Source organism: Solea senegalensis, linkage group LG14, assembly GCF_019176455.1.
Source record: "Solea senegalensis isolate Sse05_10M linkage group LG14, IFAPA_SoseM_1, whole genome shotgun sequence".
NCBI classification, from domain to species: Eukaryota; Metazoa; Chordata; class Actinopteri; order Pleuronectiformes; family Soleidae; genus Solea; species Solea senegalensis.
This window is the reverse complement of record NC_058034.1, coordinates 10,214,653-10,236,738: the sequence shown is the minus strand read 5'-3', so window position 1 is coordinate 10,236,738 and position 22,086 is coordinate 10,214,653. Positions and strand designations below refer to the sequence as shown.

The 22,086-nt window shown below is 39.9% G+C and overlaps 1 protein-coding gene across 3 annotated transcripts; it reads right to left on the bottom strand.

Annotated features, from left to right (window-relative positions):
* Positions 1–1,661: 1,661 nt before the first annotated feature.
* rubcn (rubicon autophagy regulator) lies at positions 1,662–20,010 on the bottom strand. Of its 3 annotated transcripts, XM_044043616.1 has the most exons (22): positions 19,605–20,010; positions 18,060–18,213; positions 17,735–17,818; positions 15,970–16,129; positions 15,728–15,834; positions 15,390–15,588; positions 14,237–14,662; positions 13,840–13,887; positions 13,081–13,176; positions 12,771–12,886; positions 12,417–12,615; positions 12,202–12,309; positions 11,317–11,391; positions 9,532–9,592; positions 9,274–9,406; positions 9,002–9,147; positions 8,777–8,841; positions 8,188–8,426; positions 7,815–7,876; positions 7,550–7,703; positions 7,276–7,369; positions 1,662–4,110 (listed from the first exon to the last, which is right to left on the bottom strand). In XM_044043616.1, exons 1-22 carry the CDS (start codon positions 19,640–19,642, stop codon positions 3,974–3,976), a joined length of 2,901 nt encoding a protein of 966 aa, XP_043899551.1. In that variant the 5' UTR covers positions 19,643–20,010; the 3' UTR covers positions 1,662–3,973. The 3 variants fall into 3 exon arrangements, with proteins under 3 accessions (XP_043899551.1, XP_043899554.1, XP_043899552.1); XM_044043619.1 differs by lacking the exon at positions 11,317–11,391; XM_044043617.1 differs by lacking the exon at positions 13,840–13,887 and having other exon boundaries at positions 19,605–20,009.
* Positions 20,011–22,086: the final 2,076 nt, after the last annotated feature.

Sequence of the window (22,086 nt, the reverse complement as noted above, 5' to 3'; positions counted from 1 at the left end):
TTATTCTTCTGTAGAGCACTTGTGGTTGTTTTAAAGTGCATTACAAATAAAGTTGGATTGGATTGGAAGTTGAAAAGAAAGGTCCAAGAACCCCATGGAACTCCATGTTTACTTCAGTGGGTAAAGAAAATTCATCATAACATGAACAAACTGGGATCTCTCTGATGAGATTTAACACTTTATTGGGCAAAGAACTATATTTGGTAACTTCTAGAGATATCCGCCATACCGGGCGTTACTGTGAGACCTTAGAAACATGTGGATTTCACCCAGCCAATCAGCAGAGACCCAGCTACTGTATGTCACAGAACGTTATTGTGTAATCTGCCAAATCAGTGGAGGCTGGCAACACTTGAAACGCCAGTGAAGTTCCATTAGGCAGAAAGTACGATCATGCGGCTCAGTCTTCTCCTGCATCTACAGTGATATCTTAAAAACTAACGACGGTAAGCTGATGAAAACAATCAAGTGGGTTGGAGCAAGGGAAAACATGGAGGACAGGTGTCTTTGAGGACTAGGATTGGGAAACGATGTTCTAAAATGTTCCTATAACTTTATTTGTGATGCCTAGTGTTTACTTATTGAGTATTTCAGTGAGTGCCCTGAAGAGGGTTAAAGCAGTTTAATGCAGGTCTTTGATCCCAATAACATGCTCCAGCCACTGTAATAAAATGTTATGGTCAACAGTGTTAAATGCAGCACTCAGGTCTAACAGTACCAGTATAAATACAGGGTCACTGTCTGAGGCCAAATTCAGACAGTGACTTACAAAATATGTATAGCTACTTAAATTTAAATAGCTATTTAAATGAAACATTGTGTTATATAATCATTACCTAAAAATATTACAAAATCAAAACCACATTTTCTCTTTGAAAATTGACATTCTTCTGTGGGATGTACAACGCTTTTATCACACACTCCAGATGTCTTTCCAATTGGCATTAGTTATCATCAGGGTCTCAAACTCAAATGACCTGGGGGCCACTGGAGGGCGGGGAAGTAAATAGTAAATCCATCTTTTTGAAAACAAAATTAAAAAAAGAACTGTCGGTAGGCAGGGGCGATATGAGCCTAAAATCAAATCATGACATGCCATCAATATATCAAACTAGTGATCTTTATAGGATATTTCACAGAATTTCAAAAACTATAGTTTTGATATTAAATGATAGTCGACAGTATAAACGTATTTATGATGTAAAATTAATCTATTATTTAAGAAAACATACAAGCAATTACTCACAACTTGACAGTAAGTGGCAGGCCACATGAAATGGAGTGGAAGACCACATGTGGCCTGAAGGCCGCCGTTTGAGACCTCTGTACTGGCCATCAAATATTGAGGTTGAGGTTCTACTGACCTATATCAGATTACGTCCACTAGAGGGTGCCATTGGTTGATTGTTAGAGCCTGTGAAAAACAGTATTGTTATAATTATTGCAAGCGGTCACACTACATTCTGTATTTGGTAGCTACTGTTTGCAGTAGGTTGTGTGAATAAGTGTCATTCTGTTAAAATGCAATTGCCAACAATATTTCAACAAATCTTATAATTAACAATTTTGTACTGTTCTTTGGGTGCTTGTTTAGCTCCAAGGAGATTGTAATTCTCGGTTTCAGCTTTGACATGTCTACACAGAAACAATTGACACTTTCATAACAGTCTAGCCAGTCTTTAATTGTCAACATAATTATAGAACAAAGGCATATTAACACAAATAATCATACTTACAATTATTAACATTTTCAATAATAGACATTTGAATCTGTAGTGCAGATAAAATCCTCACACACCTCCATGTTAAAGGCAATCTAAGAACAAACAATGTGCTGAGCTCAGGTTTTTCAGTGTTTGGTTGATGTCGTTCAAGAGTCGCAATTTTAATGAGTTCAAAGTTTCCTTTAAAAGCAGCCTCGTTAAATCTGAAAACACGGGTGCATTTTACCTTATCGGTGCTCTACTGTGAGGGCAGAGGGACACAAACATCACACTTATTGCTTTAAGCGGTGTCTTGTGAGACTGTGTTCATCTCATGAGACTGGACAATTAAAGCAAAGCCTGTAGAGGACAACCTGTTCTCTGGCGCTAAATAAACTGTTGGCACAAACAAAAAGGTGCACTTGGGATGAAATAAAATGAATTAAAAATAATTAATTCTAAAATGTTACACCAGAGAAATTGTTTTTTTTCTGTTATTCCAATCAACTACAACGTCAACATAATGATTCTTCCCAAAAAACTGCCAAATTATCCTGTAAAAACAGAGACACTAACATGAAATGGAGCCTAAAAAACAATATCTAAAGTTACAGTTAAGTAAAAAAAAAAAAAACAGAAAGTAACTGGGTCAGAGCCCCCAACTGAAAATGATCCTGAGAAAATCTAATGTAGTTTACTTGATGATTTTTAAATTACAAGAAAAAAAAAAACATTACAATTGTGCACATTTTCCATGACTAAACATTTTTTGGCTTCATTCTTGATGGATACTGTCTCCTTCATATGATAAAAATTATTTCAAAGAAAGAAAAAACTGCCATTTAGTTAATCTACCAGCAAATGCAGTATACAGACATGGAATCAGTATTATTATTATTATTATTATCATCATCATTATTAGAATCAGTATTCTCGTGGACATTATTGTCAGGAGAGCAAATAAATGATGATCACAGCTGATCTTAACTGTCAAATTAGTGATTTCAAGTATTTCAAACCCATAGTGACACCCATGTGACAGGAGCTTCATTAGAGAAACACATGGTGAACGAGCAACTAAAACATCAGGCAGAACATCAGTGCAATTACCTGGACTCTAGTATCCCACAACCTACAATGTTAGAAAACAGGCAGGTGTTGATTAGGCTGGTGCAAAACATTTGTGCATGTACAGCAGGTACACACACACACACACATTACGAGCACACGTGTGCACATGCACACAAAAACGCACACAGCTCTTTGTAAGAGCCACACATGCACTCAAGGCAACACTAAATGGGAGCATCTACAGTGTCATTAAAATAATTGCAACACTGACTCTGAGACATCTTTGTGAAGTGCTATCATATAACATATATTATTACTTCAGCTTTACATTGTAAATCCACCAACTCTGCCCGTCTGAGATCATTGGTCCTCGATGCACGTGAGCCCGGCTACAAAAGATAACAGAAATCATCAATTCATTTTAAATGTTCAAACAAAAACCTGGGTATAAAGGGGCAGCATAGCTTCAGTACAGAAACCCAATCAAACTATAAAGATCTATATAAAATTCTGTCAATTTCAGTCACACAAACTTTCAGCTGAGCCAGCAACCAATAAAAATCACCAGTCAAAGCAGTTGCCAGAAGCTGCAGTTGTAGGAAGAAACACGGGGACAACAGTCTGAGCAAACGCCTATTATGGTCTATTTAAATGTCAAAATATATTGATTTTACCAGAGAAGCAGTGACATGAGTCTCAGGCTCTTTTCACACATGTAAGTGCATTATGGCTGTAACACAAAAGGGTCAATGTCCTATAGGCTGATGAGAAATATTGAAACATATTTTTGATTGCCACTGGGTATTGCTAGGAATAGAATTCATTGACGTGAAAGGAAATTCAATGATATGACATAACATAACACAATTCTCGGGATGAGATCCAGCAACCACGAAAATCTCAGTCATTGAGGGAATATTTTAATAGCTACTTCTACTTTAAACAGGATGTTTTCATGGAGGAATGTGTGAAAAGGTTTTCTGAAAATCAAAAGTTGCCTTGTTTCTTTTCAGCTCATATGACACTGGCACAACTGGTAAAACCCTGCACATCTGGCAGCCTGTTGAGATCAAAACAGCTGTTTGCAGAAAGTGCCGTCACCCTGGTCTGAGAAGACTGGAATGGAAAGAGAGGTGTTCAGTCACTACAATCAATGGTCACGTTGTGCTTTTCTTCTTTTGTCTCCTGCGTTACCAGCGCTACGTCCCTCCTCCCTCGTCCTCTTGTTCCTCCATGTTTTTGCGAGCCATCCTCTCTCTGCGTTCGTTCAGCCGCCGACATCGAGGGCAGTCTTTACCTGTCCGGAAGCAGCTGCTATGGTAACAAGCGTGACAGTCTGAAAAGTGACAAACAAGACAAAAAAAAAAGTCAGTGACATAACACTTCAGAACATTTGTACAGTATTTGCATTGAGCTGCACCCATGTCAAACAAAGACACTGTGTTCACACACAAGAAGCTGTTGCACCAGTTTGACAACAATGAGAATTCCAGTCTTAACAGCAGCAGCCAATCACAATCAGGCCTGAGGGAGGGACAATGAGCAGGAGAGTATAAAAGACACACAAGTTAAAGGCAGCAAGGCAGAGGGCAGGTGGACGCAGGCATGTGAGAGAGCGGAAAACCTGACGAGCCCACACGCTCGTGTACACACACGCTCAACACCCTGAAACTGTTCTGACACCTTCAGCTCTGCTGAGAGCACTTCACAACCTTTCAAACCCTCAACTATTCCGCATCAGCAGATATTTGTCAATGAAATCCCCATGAGATTATTTTCTGAAGTTTCTGAAAAACTATGTAATGAAAAGTGGATGAAATGACACAGTTCAAATTCAAAAATGGCGTTTATTTCACATTCACATCAAAATGGAACTTAAATAGCAGGCAGACCTAAAGTCAAATTCAACTAAAAAAGAATTCTGACACATGCCTCAAATATCAACACATTCTCCCTTCAAGGACAAAATTGTTTAAAAACATTGAAAGATGTTTTCTCTGCAATGGAGCTGAAATAAATAAATAAGACACTTCTGTCGTTTCAGAGAGACAAATGAATCAACTGAAATAAAAATACAAACCGACACCACGTTAAACAAATTGCCTGTCCAAACTGAAATTCATGACCAAAGCAAAGTGAAATGTAAACATTTATGTATAAGTGGAAAAACCATTACAGCATGAAAATTGATTTCAGCATTTTAGCCGTTATCCATCCCTTGTTGACAGACACTAGCCTAGACAAAAAAAGTCCACAGCTCAGAGCCAAAGACGACACACCTCTAGAATCTACACCAAAATGACATCCATCACCAAAAGAGCTGAACAATCTGTTCCCTCCACCTGCTTTTTTACAGAGCCAAGAAACACCAACACAACCACGGAGCCAGTAAAACTGCGACAAACGGGAGCAGTAAGGAAAAAGGAAGAAGCACCAGAAAGTTGAGAAAGGTTCAAGAGGGAGAGAGAAACAGATGTAGGTCTGCACATTTAATCTGATTATCAGAGTTTAGTCAAAATAGACCTGGCAAATTGGGGTTTGCCTTAAGTGCAGATTAGAAGATCAATACCACTCTCTTTATCTGACTAAATCAGGGGTCTCAAACTTGAGCTGGGGGCCACTGAGCATCTAGTCAGGTCAGTAGAGGGACCTTTTATGGGAAAAAGTGATTGTTCAGTAGGGTCACAGAATAAAAAAAAAAATGGTTTGATGTGGAATGATATACAGCTATTCATGCTAAATGAATCTATCAATAAAAAAAACATAGAGAAGTAAAGAATTATAAACATAAACTGATATTAAGAGGCGGGGCCACATGAGTCAGAGTGGAGGGCCACAGGTTTGAGACCTCTGGTCTAAATACTATGACACTACAGTGAGGAGGAAGCCAAAGTGTGAAAACCAGGTTACCCCTTTGTTTTTCGGTCATAATAGTAAGCTAAGACAACCAGCAGCTTTGAGATAAGCGAGTGGTTTTAATCTCGACATCCAGCCCTCAGCAAGAAAGTGAGTGATTGCAACTAAAATACCTGTTTCTTGGTTACGGAGAACGTTGCAGCGATGGTGATGATAAAACAAGAAAAGTCTAAACATTCATGTTTGTCTGTATTGTTGGATTTGGGTATCAGAGATTGGACTAAACAATTACAACTAAAAACATGAAAAAAAGAGGAAAAGGTGAGTCAATAAAACCCCGTAAACATTAACTACAGACTTCTGCTTCATATGATTAGACAATCAATCGAGAGCACACTTTCGCCACATTAATCAAATATTAACAGCTCAGTAAGTGTATATAGTATCTTGTAAAAAGGCTGATGACCATTCTACTGAACATGTTCTCCAGCTCTTTGCAGACAGTAATATCTCTGATCTTACTCTTTATGTCCCTCTCTCTCAGTACAATCATCTGTGTCATTTATCTCTGAACTCTCTCCACTCCCCGTCTTGCTCTCCTTCACTAATCCTTCCCTCATCTTCCTGCCTCTAGATAATCGCATGGCTTTGCGGGTTTGCCGGCCTCTCCATTTAGTCCTAGTGACAACGCCCAACTCACTTTTGTCTCCCTCCTCAGTGGCTATCTCTCGGTTATCAATACTTTGGCTGCTTTTCCTTTCTCTGGAGAAAACAGTTGAAAGGGGTTTCAGCTGATGGGGTTTCAGCAAATTCATAACCGAAAACTCTCCTCTTTCTGTAACAGATTCAGATTTTACCATTTCAGCTGCTTGTGTTTTGCGCTTATCTTGCTTTTCATTAGACTCCTCAGTCTCCCCCTGGCCTTTCCCCTTATCCTCCGTAATCGTTAGTTCCTCCAAAAACTGATTTTCAGATTCTTCCACTTTCACTTCTGTTTTCCCTTCACACTCAGCCTTTTTTTTCAAGAAGCCTTTGGGTTGACTCAAAAACCTTAATACCTTACTATGTCCTTTCCTGTCTTGTTCATCTAGACTCTCCATACTGCTTCCTGTCTCACTTTCACTGCCTTCTTTTGACATGCTCTTTTTTAGCCTTTCTATTTGAAGAAGTTTCAGTAGGTTGACTTTTTCCCTTCTCGCATGACTATCCCTCCTTTCCTTTCCTTTGGTTCCCTCCTTACTACACGACTCCTCTCCTTCATTTTCCTTCCATACCTCCTTTTCCTCTGTCTCCGACTCAGACCCTCCTGACACCTCCTGTTCCTCTTTGTTACCTTTGCTCCTGGAGAAAACTTTAACCAGATTTACATGCGTAAAATCATTGAAAATTCCTCCTCTTTCCTTCTCTTCTGCCATGTCCCCTGACTCTTCTCCCATCTTTTCTTTCTCCATGACCTTCTCTACCTCATCCACATCTAAGGCCAAATTCTCTTCCCCTCCCTCCCCATCTCTCCTGTCTTGGAAGAGGGCCCTTGCCAGCCTACGAGGGTTTGAGATCTTCCAGTCTCTCCAGGTAAGTGGAATCAAGGGGCGGGTAGAGGGGGCTTTCAAGCCGCCCAGGCCTGCCATCGGCAAAGAGGGCTCACCTTCGCAGCGCTGGCACTTGTTCAGCTGGAAGGGGAAGATGATGTCTTTGTCATTTCCGCAGAACTCGCACACAAAACCCTTCGCCTGGCACAGCTGGGAAAGATCGAAGCAAAGGTGTTGACAGACAAAAGCAAACACTTAATTAAAATCAAAGGGGCTGTGGAAACATTTTCTGACTGTTCCAGATATAAGTGGTCACATCATTAAGAGTGTCGTTACTGTAACAATTCTCTGTAATAAGAAAGAGTAAAACCAAGCAAAAGCGCCTCTTACCACACAACCATCGACATGTGTAGTACCAAGTTTAAGCAGCTCTTTCATTCGAGGAGCCAGATCCCCGTTGCGCACGGCAGTGAGGTCAGCAAGGGAGAAGAGGTGAAGGTCTTCGGTCAGGTGACCAGGCAGGCTATCAAACTGGTCCAGCACCCTGAGAAGAAAACACACGCACACTGGAGATGCCTCTCTGAACAGGGTGCTTTATTTTGTGCAATTACAAATTCATTGCAAATCTCAAAAACATGCAGAACAGATTTCTTACTCTTTAGCAAAACGACAGGTCTTGAAGAGATTCTTCATGTGAAACAACTTCACCCTCAAAACCTGAAGTGAATCAAGTAAAGAATTATTGTCGCTTTAACATACGATGAATTACAAACAATGAGTTACAAATGGTCAGCTTCAGATCCAAATAACAGACCCTGGGCTGTTAAAGTGTGATTAATAATCAGGTACCCTGCCAGCTGAAGCTTTGCTGTTCTCTTTCCATTCAGCAGTACATAAAGCCAGCTGCATGAATGCACGATTTAATAAACACTGCGATATTCCAAACTGCTAGGGTTGTCCAAGTTGTCCATTTCCCCTTCACATTAAAACATTTATCAGTACATTTTTACCTGCTGCTATCTACTCACCCGTACAGCCTCCAGAGATTTGACCTTCTTGTACAGTCCGCTGTTAATATCACTGGGGTTGAACAGTGGGTCTCCAGCAATCTTGCTTAGTAGGTCACGGGCAAAGTTGCTGACATAGTATTTGCTGAAATCCCACTTCCTTAAAACCCGGCCGGGAACCACCGCCTGGGCATTTTCATGGCAGCACTGGCAGAAGTAACGGCCGATGTATTCACAGTAACGCAGTCGCTTAATGTAGTCTGAGTGGAGAGACAGTGGAGACGTAATCAGGGTTCAGGTAAAACTTACAAATGAGGCCAAACAAATAACAGAATTTCTGTAGAACATTTCTACAAATAAAGAAAAATACAGTTTCTATCAACTTTAAAAGTTAAGAAAATGTTAAGTCTTACAGTTACACATACTGTGAAAATACATCAACACCCAGACCCATAAACTGTAAATAATAAAAATATAAATCAAGTTTTTTGATACTGTAAATGAATGTAAACTTGTTCAAGTGTGTGTAAAACTTTAATGCCTTGCTCATCATTAAGGAAGCATTTCATTTTTGATCCTAAATAATTATTACTGTCTTTGATATTCATACCAGGGTCAATGCGAGTGCCACAGCCAGCACAGCGGTAGTTCTGTTTAGCTACAATTATCTTCCTCCTGAGAGAGAGAGAAAACATTTTGAGCAACACACATTTCACTTTGTCAGACCAAGAGCAAAAACTATAAAATACTTCTGGGGACAACCTGTGCTGTTTGCGTTTCGATTACAAACAAAAAGAAAGTCACAATATTAGCAAAGGAAGATAACACCACTCACTTTGGAGCAGGGTGAATGTTGAAGATGATCTGTGGTCGAGGCGGTGCCCACTCGAGGTTGCCTCGGACCCGAATCCTTAACTTGTAGATGTCAGCGTGTTCACCATCATCAGGTGAGATCGGCAGAGAGTCAGGGATGGGCAGCAGCTGGATGGCAACAAAGAAGAGTTGTGACAGTTCACAGGTCAGTTTTTCTCTCTTTCATATCGAGCGTCATGTAGTGAAATACTGGGTTCTGTTGCTTTGGTAAGAAAAGTAAGAAAGATATTGTACCTTCTGTGGAGCATCGTGTTCTGGGACCAGCCAGTCCAGCTCCGAAGCAGCAGGAAGCTGCATGCCCTCAAACTGCCTGAGCAAACCCATGGCTACTGACTCAGCAGAGTTAGACTGGAGGAAGGACGGAGTGCTGAAAACAACATGGAGAACATATGAGCTGAGAGTTTATGTGTTTGCTGTGGTAGCAGCTGATCAACAATCCTGACATAAAATGTAAAGAGAGGGCAGAAAGCAAGACATGTCTGTGCTACTTACACAGACTCTGAGCTGAGAAAAGACCTGCTGCCTGAGCTCACACTGCGCTTTATGTCTGCATCTGCAAGACAATAGTAAAATAAGAGATTTGAAAACGAAAGTGAATTAGAAAAATGAAGAAAACATTTTAACCACCAGCCAAAGAGACTCAATGATCAACAACTGTGCAGTAAAATGCAACTGTGTTCATTTGTACAGTAACAAATTGTTAGATAACAATGGATAATTTGAATCCTGTAGGTGAAGCAACACCAGCAAACAGCTCATGTATGATTTTCAATTAGACTAATCCAAGAAGTCACGTTTAACCCCCAAAAAAAAATCTAAATATTTTGTAAAATATCTCAGTGAAATTCCAAAATGCATCAGATTAAATTTAAATACTGTACACCATTTCAAAAAATGTATATTTCAGCATGTACCTTGCAAAACATTTGCAAAGATTCTGAACAGAGGAGGTTTGGCATAGCAATAATCTGCCTGCATGGTTTGTGCTATAATCAGCTGATACAATGCAGCACAGTCAGCAGTGGAAATCAATAAATCAGAGCAAACACATGTTCTCAGTGTCAAAATTATATGACCTCATTTGTACAGGTGGTTTAAGATGATTGTCAACTAAACTGCAAAGTGATACGATCGTAGCGGCACAGGAGGACTTTAACGAGTGGCACAAAAAGCACATGTGAGAGAGAATTGAGGTGCAATTGTAGCACGAGAAGAAAGATGCAGAGATTAGGAGCAATAGTTTAACACTGGATTCAGTCAAAAATAATGCATGGCTGCATGGATAGAGATGTTCAATTCCTACTGAACATTTGACACTATATATGAAATAAACATTAAGCAATCTCATAATAAAAAAGAGAGAGAGAGTCAGGAGGAGCTAAGTGAATTAAAGTACTGCAACATGTAACGTGAAAAGTTTTTATCAATTAGAAAAAAATGGTGATCAGTATTAGTGTTTATATTGTGATTGACAACAATCACACCTCATTCTCACTTGAACCACTTGTATAAATGGATGGATGGATGGATGGAACCCTATATTTAGAGTCACCACAGGATATAATCTCCTGAACTCTAAACTGTGCAGGTACAGAGTTTCCTGCACAACCAAAAACCCCGGAGCCCTGAGCAACGAACAAGCACCAACACAAACAGCCTAGTGCACAATTCATCTGAGGTGAGGAGGCAGCTGGCTCACATCCAAACTGAAAAACTACAGCATTCCCCAGCTTGCTATGCACAATTACGAGGGGAAAAGAAAAAAGCAACTTGTCGCTGCTCTATTTCAGAAGCTACAACTCCAATGGACATATTTTCTTATTAAAATATATGTAAGTATCTAAAGTCCAGGTGGAGTTCATTTCCCTACTGTTAGAGGTTTGAACATCAGGGAAAAACAAGTGTCCTCATGCTCAAAGAGGATGTGGGGAAAAATGGAATGCGAGTTTAAAAACATCCTCAACATTCTCTGTGTATAAAATACTTGAATATCCATCTGTACTTTAGTGCTACATAACCTCACACAAGTACAAACTGTACAAACTGTCGTTACTCGTATGTTTCTGTGATCATACATGTGCAACTAATTACCAGTCGAGATATCTGAAATACGAAAGTGGCTTGACACCACAACCGGTTAAGCAGCAGGAAATAAATGCAAAATGTTTCAGTTTGGCGAGAAGCCATCAGCGTCCTCTCAAAGAAGCACAGCCACAGTAAAACAGAATGCATGTATCTGTGGAGCCTCGCCCACTCACTCATCCAGCCAGCAGATACCTGAGAAGAGCGAGGCGAGTGATAAGGAGAGGCCGTTCTGAGACACCGCCAGCAGGGACTGACCCTCACAGCCATCTGAGAAACAGAAACTAACACTCAGCACAACCATTACCACAGGCACAAACATTTCACCCCTTCACAGAGCTGTGTCACTGTCACAGGCAAACATGCTGTTCAGTGGAACACAGTTATACAGCTCCACATTCATGTATACACATACTGCAGCATTGAGAAATGCTGTTACATGCAATGAAACACATTACCGGACATGCACAATGTATCTTACATGCACACACAGAATCCCACAACCCACGTTATTAGTATAACAGAATTACATAGTTCTATATGATAGTAATTAGTCTCCTGTGATAAGTGTTATATTCAGCTCATAAAAAAAGCAACAGACATCCGTTTCCCAATCATTCTGTGACGTTTGGACTCAAGGTTTCCAGGTTTATGGTTTAAAGTAAGACATGACATGCTCGGTGAGCAATATGCCATGTGATAATGAGGTTATGAATGGAACACAAATAAACTTATTCATACAGAGATAACTTCCTCAAAGCTTCCCGTTTTGGAAATTTATAGACAACCTAATTTGTCCTAAATATACGTTAATATTTAGGACAGTTCACATGTGTAGCTTGTAGCCCGTTGACGATCAAGTAAAAAGATGGTAGCTAAGCTGATAAAATATGTATATGTTGAAAAATTTAGGACACTGCTAAAAACTGTGAAACCAAAAAACATGCTGGTGACATAATTTTCTAGTGTCTACATGGTTCATGACACAATAAATATATTTGTTTAGTTATGTTTAGGGTTTTTTTCTCTCCCGCTGTGGGTGCTCACTCATTCTCTCTCTCTCTCTCTCTCTCTCTCTACCTCTTAGTTCACACTCCTCCACCTCCTCAGCTGAGCCTGAGTCAGACAGGCCCTGATAAGAGTCCTGAGAACTCCTCCTGGAGCCTCCACTGTCAGTGGAGTGAAATACTGCAGGAGAATCAGACAAAGGAATGACAAATATTAATACTACATACAATACACTGAGTAGAATAAGTTGATAAGTATGCATTTTATCCCAAAGCATTTTGACTAACTGTGCTGGGAGGTTGTGCAAGGCGGCAAGCGGCTACGGCGGATCTGTTGCCTGCGCAGGCGGATCTTTTGCTTGAGTTGCTGAATTTCAGAGTCACTGTCTACCTCCTCCTCACCCTCTTCCTCCTGAAGCCGCAGGTTGTACTTCATCAGCTCTATAGCTGCAATAAGGGACTCAGAAATGCTGAAATGAGCATTCTCCTACGGAACAATATAAAAATCAGTCAGGGGAGAAGATTAACTTAAGAAGTATAGATGTTTGATCCACTATTTCTCACATGAATCACACAACGTTTGACAAAATCAACACATAACAATTGATATGAGTAATAAGGTAAAATTGAGTAAGTTCACACCTTTTCAAGGTCAGCACAGCTGCCAAAGTCCTGCTCTGACAGGTAGCTGATGAGGCTCTGGCCCTCTGACGGTTTCCTGAACATCCCATCTGGAACACTGCTGTACTGGGATCCATCTGAAACACCCATGACAGACTTTCTTTGACAATCCCTGGACCAAGTTGATGAATGTTTTAATATTAACATTTTTTTAGTTTTTGTGTTCCCACAGTTCCCACAAGTAATTGAAACATGCAATTCTTGCTTCAAAACCATCCTTAAGTGCAACCGAGCAGATGTAGATGTAGCTAAATCATACGAGAAAACTCACAAGACTCCATGTAGAGGGAACTTGGAGTTTTTGAATCACTGCACTGAGTTGAGAAGGGGCTATAGTCCTTCATGCAGCAGTCGTCACCTGCCAATTCTACAAGACAAACAGTTCATATTATCATTAAATACAAGCACGACCAAAATCAATTATGAATTCTTGTAAATTAACAGGGACACAAGTAAACATTCATAGATTGATTTGACTGTAATGTCAATTGTCAAACAATCAATGTAATGCAATATATGGAGATGTTTTTTAATGTCATGCAGAAATAAATGGTGTATATCTGGCAGCTGAGAGTTGACCCTTGCCATTAAAATGAGGGTTAATTGGTATAATTAAAATGGAAATAAATCATGCTGCCATAAGTAATTATATTTGAAATACAGGTATATTTCTACTTAAGCGTTTCAACCATCTATAACTGACATTTACAGTTAATTTTGTTGCATTATTTTATGAAGAACACAACGCTTCAATGCATTAACAAGGACATCTGAATACACAATGATGCTTTCAATGAAAAATGTGTGAATGATCAAAAATGAACACAATAAAAGCAATAGCTCATATCACTTCTGAGGAAAAACAAACAAAACAGAACAGTTGGTAACAAAAACCACAATGAATAAATACACATAGTATAAGGATAAGACTGAAAATTATGGGGTGGAGAGAGTTCATCACCATGCAGATATAAAAAGTAAAGGGTGGGAAGGGTCAAGTGATGGAGTACAGTTAAACTGCACTGCCGACCTGCTACCGGATCTTCTATTATTATGGTGATTTTTCGGTGTCCCCCTCCTTTGCACAAAGAGTAGAAAAAGACAGGACAGAGATAGAGCAAAGTGAGAAAAAGTTACCTCAAGCTAAGAAGAAGAAACGGAGAGCAAAGAGTGGAAATGTTAATTTGGAACCATTTAAACCCTTAACACAGGAAGAATGCATCCTTCGAAAGAGAATGTATCCTGATCTTACACAGTTACAAGATAGACAACAATACGCAATCATAGTCTCACTTTCATTTTATCCAAACACCTGGTAAAAAAAAAATCAAAAAGCTTAAGGCTCACTCTAAAGTAACCCCTTCTCAATAATAATGACACAATACAAAATACCAATGGTGCCATGCGTTATCTCTAAATTTACTTACCATTCCTGAGTTTCTGATTGACCCCGGTGTCCGAAAAGGAGCGGGTGTGTCCTCTGGACCCACGGCCCGGCCCCCGCTGAAGTTCTGAATAAGATGATCGTCTGGGTGGAGGTGGGGCCTGCAACGGACGTTGATGGTATTGGTCCTGGGTCTCGCCCTGCTCACTACTATGGGTGGAGCTTTGGGAGTCCCGGCGACTGCGTTGAGCCAGGTTACCGATAGCCAGGTACTCTGGACCATCATCATACTCTCCATCACAAGAGTCACCCATTTCAGGCTGAGGGGAGGTGGGTTTGGGGGACTCTGTCAGGGTGATACATGGGACTGAGACAGGGCCAGGAGGGGGGGTCACACTTCGCTCGCTCTCACCAGGCCTGGACACACACAACCATGGAGCTCCCAGGCTGTTGGTAGGAGAGGTAGTGTCTGCAACAAAACAAGTAGGCGAAATGAGGGGAAGTGGAGAAGCGTCAGCATTTAAAAACAATAGGGTCATATGTAGAATTATTTGTTTTTTTATTCCCGGTACATTCAATGCAAACACAAATCTATTAAATGTATGTCTGTTGTAGACAAGGGAGTTATCCTACTTTTCCACCCAATTTAAAACAAGTCTTCTTTTGGATTCTAGTAAATGCAAACTATTCCTGGTTTTATCCATTTTAGGGAGCATGTCAGGGCATTAGAGTTTAGAGGCTTTATCATCACATTCCTCAATAAATGAACTGGCCCACAAACAATCAGGCCTCTGTATGGATAAGTGAGTCAGTCTTATCAAATGCACACTGTAGTGCATTCATAGAGCTATCCCCCCCGACTCTATCTCCTCCATCCCAGCATATACCAATACCAAAATGGTGCTATTTTGTTTATCTGACTATAATCCTACAAAATACATACCAAATATTGATATGATGTATTTTATCCAATTAGATTTAATATTTGTGAAAGCATTCTTACTTTAGAGCATTGTTTCACCCTCGCCTAAAAACCTTTAGCACAGCAGTGTATACAAACAAAATATAGTATATAACGAGTATACATATTACTGATATAACTACAGATGAATATCACTACATGAATCCTCACCACCCATCAACAAACACATTTGGAAAAACTTCATTATCGTGTTTTAGCCTTTCTTCACTTGTACCGTTGGTGTTTTGGGAGGATTTCTGGCTGGAAAGGACTGCTTCTCGTAAAGAGCAGTTGGAGGTGGTGAGTCTGCGATTCAAAGATTCTCCTCGTGGGGCCAAGTCACGGCTCTTCCAGGCCCCACCAGCCCCTGGCAACACACACAGACTCTGGCTCTTCAACAGACCCAGACATGGTGGACTTTTCAGAGGCGACAGCTGTAGGGTGGGGGAAAAACAGACATAACAAATGTAACAACATGTAGGTGTTTGTCTGAAAAGACACCCTGATTTCACAGTCATCATCGTAGAACGAGACACAAGATAAAGATATTAGAAGTCATTTCCCCAGACATACCCCAACCGTGTCTACTTGGGCAAGCAATTTGGGATTGTTCTGCTCCACAGCTTCCAGACACTGAAACATGGCGGTCACGTGAGGCTCACTGAGCAGGAAAGCATCATCTGAAAGACCAGACAGGCACAAATTAGTTGGAACAGAGGAGAGAGAAAAAGTGGTAAATGGTAGCACACAAGTGAAAAAGAAAAGATAAGAGAGAGAGTTTAAACTGCACAGTAATCTATTAACGAAAAACTCACCATTATAGAATTTACGTGTATGTCCCAAATGCCTGAGTAGAGGTCGGAGTTGTGCCGACAGCATGTGAACCTGTAAGCTGTGAAGCAGCCAGCGCTCTGCCTTGTAGCTTTCTCCAGAACTCTGCATACCACTGCTCAATACCGGCTCAAGGTGACTGAACTGAGGACGGACAGAGATGGAAGGAGAGAGTGGGGAGGTAGTTATGCAGGTATCATGCAACATTGTTGTGTTTTTTTAGTAAACACCACATGAGTCAATATCATGGGATCTTCTTTACTGGATTTCTGTGAATGACATTACTATAGCCCTGCTTCTAACAAGCTAAACCCCTAACATTTACTCCAAATTTAAATTTTTTTGTGTGCAACCAATGAAACCTAACACCCTCATGATATTCCCAAGCATGTGAATCTGTTTCTGAATTATTCACTGTCAAACAGTTACAGTGACTTTTCATAATACATTGAAAAGATACAAAACAAATGTTTTATCAATGATTTTTCCCGTTTTTCCTCTGAATAATATACAGTAATTATTCTGATAAAATGGATTCGACCCAGACAGTTAGACAAGACAGCATGCTTCCAGTATACTTCCAGCAACAGTTATGATATTGAGTGATAAGTGACAAAAAGTGTCCACTTGTAATCTTGTACAAAATAAACAAATCCCTCTGCTACACATAGCACAACACTGATAATAGTTTATGGAGGAGAAGGTGTAGAGTTAATGTTCTCCACAACACAACAAGTTACCTGGTAGGAGTAGAGACTGAGGCCATATTACTATGACTGCATATTGTTACAAAAAAAGGAACTGTTTTTGTCCAGCAGATAGACAAGTTCTTTAAATCAACACCTACTTTCAATGTCCAAAAATGTAATTCAAACACACTACACAGTGTAAATATGAATTGCAGAACTGAAACATACCAGCTTTTCAGTAAAATTAAATTAAATTTCCAATGCTGATATAAGCAGTGAAACAAACAGAGGAACCAATGACTCAGGAGTACGTGATAAATACAACTACTCTGTGAAAAGCTGATCAAAACCAAAGATAGATTTTCATCAAGTGAGAAAATGGGCATAAAGTATTTATTGTGATGAGCATTACGCTGACTAATTTCAGCATCAACTGTGATATGAGCGATGCTTCAATACCAATTTTACGGTAAGGTAAAAGTAAGTTCCGATCAGTTGCAAGTCATTTGACTGGACAAGCGGGATTCCATATTGATGATATTGAGTAAAACAGCAACTCCACTTCACAAGTGTGTATGTTAATCATTAATTACACTGACCTATTTTGGCATCTCGTCTATATTTCATACACTCAGTTGCCAGCAAAAACAGACTTAAAATGTCTGTTGATAATGATATTGACATTCTACCAGAAATATTACAAAAAAAGACATATAAGAAGACATTGTTCTTGAGTATGAGGAGTGAGAAAATGTCTTTAAACCCATCACAGCCATGCTGATATTCAGTGCATCAGCACTCCTTCTTCTGTGATATTGCTTAAATAAACAGCACACTTTTCCCAATCCTAATGCTCAAAATCAGTAAAGCCCTATTTACTGATACGATTGCTATAGAGTGACCACTATTTCTTAAAATCTCCATGTGCGAAGTAAGCTGATGTCCTTCCACTTATATAACATTTCATTTTGTTTTTGCATTAACTTGATCAACTCATATGCGCCAACTAAACTCTGAAGTATTTGAACGTCAACCTTCATGTGGCTGTCAGTAACCATACCTGTTCTACATGTGAAGCAAGGTGAGGGCTGATGTAGCGTACACACCACACAAACGGCCAGTAGTCTCTCTGCTTGTAGTATACCTGCAATTCAAAAACCGGGTGTTCACATGACCCACATCGAGAGAAAAGCAAACAAACACTGTTCAAAGGCACCCACATTCAATTTTAATAAACACTAGGTGCTGGGCAGGATAAACAAACATGTCTACCCACCAGTTGTTTTACAAAACTAACCAGGATTCATGCTGCCAGTATCTACTTCATTTACAAATTACACAGAACAAACAAATGCTTATGAGAGGGAGAGTGGTGACCTCCTGACCTGCTCATTCTTCAGCCCATGGCTGAGGATGTTGTTCATGTCCTTGTGAAGACGCTGCAGTCCACCATAGCGTGACCATACATTGGGGTTGTTGGTGGACACAAGACCCTCTACTGTCGTCTTCAGACTTGACAGCAGTTTCCAGTGCTCCTTCCTGGAAGGAAACATGGCAGCAGGAAGGAGAGAAGTGTAGGAATGAGTGCTGGTGTCAGCAGTGTTGCAGCTTTAATCATTACTGACATAAGCAAAAACCTCTGCAGTGAACTCAATGACTAACAGGCCACAATACACATCAGTAACTGGGTAAGCAGAATTGCCACATCTTTGCCGACATAGACAAAATATTTGCAAAAATGATTCCCATAACTACAAGTTTGAAATCCTGCTCTTGTGATGTGCATATTAGTGTTAGAATTAGAGCTATATCATTTATTTTTCATAATCAATTAATGTGTTTATTTTCTTAATTAATCGAGTAATCGTTTGGTCCATAAACAGAGGTCTGTGTGTGTATGTGTTTTACATTGAGGAGTAACATTTCTCAAGGCTCAGAGAGGTCGCTGAGGTTTAAGATTAAAGTAACAAGTTTCTCTTTCTTTCTCAATGTGTGTGTGCACTTGTATTTATATCTTTGTGGGGACATTTTGTGTGATCCTCACAACTTCAAAGGGCCTTTTCAGGGTTAAGACCTGGTCTTAGGGTTAGAATTGGGTTTAGGTTAGTGTAAGGGTTAATGATAGTCAATTAGTTGGGATGGTTAAGTTTATGGTAAGGGGCTAGGGAATGCATTATGTCAATAATGTGTCTTATACTATCACATTTCTAAAAATTAGATAAACAAGAGTGTTTCAAAAATCCCAGGGTGAGGAGTACAACAATAAACTATGGTATATTAGGTACATTTACTTAAACACTACTTAATTAGAGCCTCAGACACTTGTGTTTTACTTTTGCACTTGCACTGCACTAAATATAAAAAGAACAAATGTTTTCTCAACATATCAAATTGCAAATAATTCTGTATTTTCTTTCATTTTACAAGCCAAAACAGCTACTTACATACCCCTCTCTATGAATAAGGCCCAAGTATTAATTCTGCACATCACTCCAGGCAGTTAGCAGCTACATATCAACTTGATTTGACAGCTAGCTAGTTAGCTGTTAGCACAACCAAGCTAGGGGGTAGATATTCGTAGGTCTCCGAGCTGTTAGTAATGTTAAAGAATTGCTTCAGGTGTGTGTCCAAAACCTCCACTAAACATTGTCAGTTGTATTTCATGGATTTAACCCGCACAGCCAGTGTTGCCAATTTACGACTGTCAAATCTGGCATGTCAGGTTAGCTTCGCCTAGCTCTGTGGCTAGGGCACAAACCAGCGTTGACTTTACTCCGCTGCTACAACCCATTTGACAGCAGCTCGAATTCAGAGAGCTATCACTCAGTGTTTATGCCGGTTTAAGTGTCTTATTCCGTTGTTTATAAGAACACCACGGTCTTATAACCCCGACTATGCCCTGCTACGACCGGCCGGTGACTTTCACTCACCTGCGCTCCTCCGCCTCTTCCTCCGCCGTAATCTCCATGTCCTCTGGGAGGAACAGGGCTCTGCGTAACGCCGCCAGTTTCCCGGTGTTTTGTCCCCCTCTTGTCCTCACTTTGGAACGTCGGAGTTTAATTACAGAAGCAGAGCTGCTCGGAAAAGAGTCAATCGGACCTCCAGTCCTCTTCCGCCATGTCCGCCCTGCCCGTGCGAGGCGTGAATCAAAACAGTGGAGGCCGCATGACCCGCTCTATGCGAGGGGGCGGAGATGTTGTGCCTCTGCCCACTTTTAATCCATAACACTGTTTTCACCGTAGAATAACGATAATTATTCTAAATTAGCTGCAAGAGGCACACTCTTGTATGTAGAGAGTACTGTTAAAATGTTTGAGTAAAGTGATGATGAAAGAGCTGTGTGTACAGTAAAAACACGGCCGCACAATGTTCTTTAATCAATGCTGCCGCCTGCTGTTGAGACCTGTTTATTGTTTCTGTTTACACTTTCGTCCTTTAGGAGGCGCTACAGGCTGATAAAAGCCACTGAGAAAACACAAAACACTGAGAAACTTTTTTTATCCGAATGCTGTTGTTCTGTTGAATCTGTCACTTTTATTATTTTCTACTCTTTTATTGCATCTTTTTTGTTTTATTATTATTGTGTTTTATTATACACCACGGGTTGATTGTAATTTTGTTGTATGCTTCCTCACGTAATCACCGAGTTATCATATCTTATATTCTCTTCTTCTCTTCTCTTCTTCTTTTTTCACATTGTCTCTTGTTATGTGGCAGGCATGGCCCTATTTACATTTATATGCTCATTTATATGAACTCTCCCATTATGCATAAATACATTAAAATTAATTAAAATATGAATATTATTTAAATATCAAATAAGACTAAAAGTGACTGGCAGCCTATATTATGGGAGCTGAATCAGTGTGTATGCAGTATTTTAAAGTTGCTGCTGTCAATATCAATATTTGTTGATTGAACCAGTAAAAAAAAAATTGACAACAAATGAGAAACCTTTCTTTGGCATGCAAAATAAAGTATCATGTTGCAGTACATATATTTGCTATATTCAAACCCACTGAGCCACTGGCTATGGGGAATTTTTGTCCATATCCAATGGATATGAGACATTTCAGTCCAGTATTGCCCACTGTGATTTTCAACACTGACCACAATACATACACAATAGTTGAGTAGATATGTACCATGGTATAAAAAGTGTAACACATTATATGAGTAGCATCCACCTCTAAGCACAGGTATATTTGTTTACTGAGCCACCATCTTGTGACAAATCATCAACATATGATGGCGCCACACACTTGAACTGTGCCTAATTCCATCTATACAAAGCAACATAAATCAAGTTTATCACTTGATGACAATGTCAGGAGAGGGCGTAACCATCAGTATCATACTCAGTAATTGCTGGGTGTGGTGGTGGATGACTGAATATCCTTACATGATAGGGTCGCACACATTAAATGTGGTCAGTTCTTGCAAGGCATCCACACAGGGATTACATAAGACTTCCTTCCCCCGTGCTGTGAAGAAGCATTACATGACACTTGAGATGCTTTGCTCGTGTGTTGACGATAAAAATAAGCATGTGACAATTGTGCAAGCTTGTTTTTATCATTTTCATTTCTAAAAAAAAAAATAGAGTAAAAAAGAGAGACCACGGGGAATGTATCTATATTAATGTGATAATAGCATCATTACAGGAACAATTCAGATCCTTCATTTAAAAGTGGCAATATCACATTGCAAGCTGATTATGCAGAATAACCCCCCAATTGGAGTTGTTATGCATAGTACAATCATTGGCTTATCGCACATGCATTTTAATATAAAGGACACAGGGATTTCTTGCAAATTAAAGGAGCAAAGGGAATTAAATTGTGTTGTTTTTAAAGCTGCTGTGAAAGTGATGTTATCTTATGGCTAACTGTTCTTGTCCGTTAGCTTCAGTATAATGTTTCATACATGCATACTCACAATTGCATTTCACTCCACAAGCTGCAGTTTCTGACCAAACGTTTGCCTCTATATGTATGTTCTTGTATTTTTTGTGTGCTAAGTTGTATGGTACATGGGTACGACTTCCTTGCATATTCACAAGCAAGAGTCCATGGTTACCGTCTTCTGCAGTTACCGCCAATCACCAACTGGACCAGAAAGCGTTGTGCTTAAGGAAGCACGGGGTGCGCTTGGATTCAAACTGGAGGTGTGGCCACATTTGTCTGCGCAGACCAGCTTGTGAAAATAGGGAGACAACACATTTACGTCACACCGACCTTCGCAAATCTTTGCGGACATCCAGCTGTGGAAAGTATGACCCAGCTTTTGCTCTTTCTCCTCAATACATCAAACATGATCATGTTTGCAGGTTATATCTGTTTTGACCCGCTCAGAATTTGACTCACTGACTGCAACTTTAAAATTGTCCGTGGAGTGAAATGACCTTGGAGT

Coding starts and splice junctions, on each gene's coding strand:
- rubcn (XM_044043616.1), bottom strand. CDS start 19,642: ATGGAGATTACGGCGGAGGAAGAGGCGGAGGAGCGCAG. Junction 16,130..17,734: donor TTGCTTCACATGTAGAACAG/GTATGGTTACTG, acceptor GTCCGTCCTCAG/TTCAGTCACCTTGAGCCGGT. Junction 7,704..7,814: donor ACCTGTCGTTTTGCTAAAGA/GTAAGAAATCTG, acceptor TTTTCTTCTCAG/GGTGCTGGACCAGTTTGATA.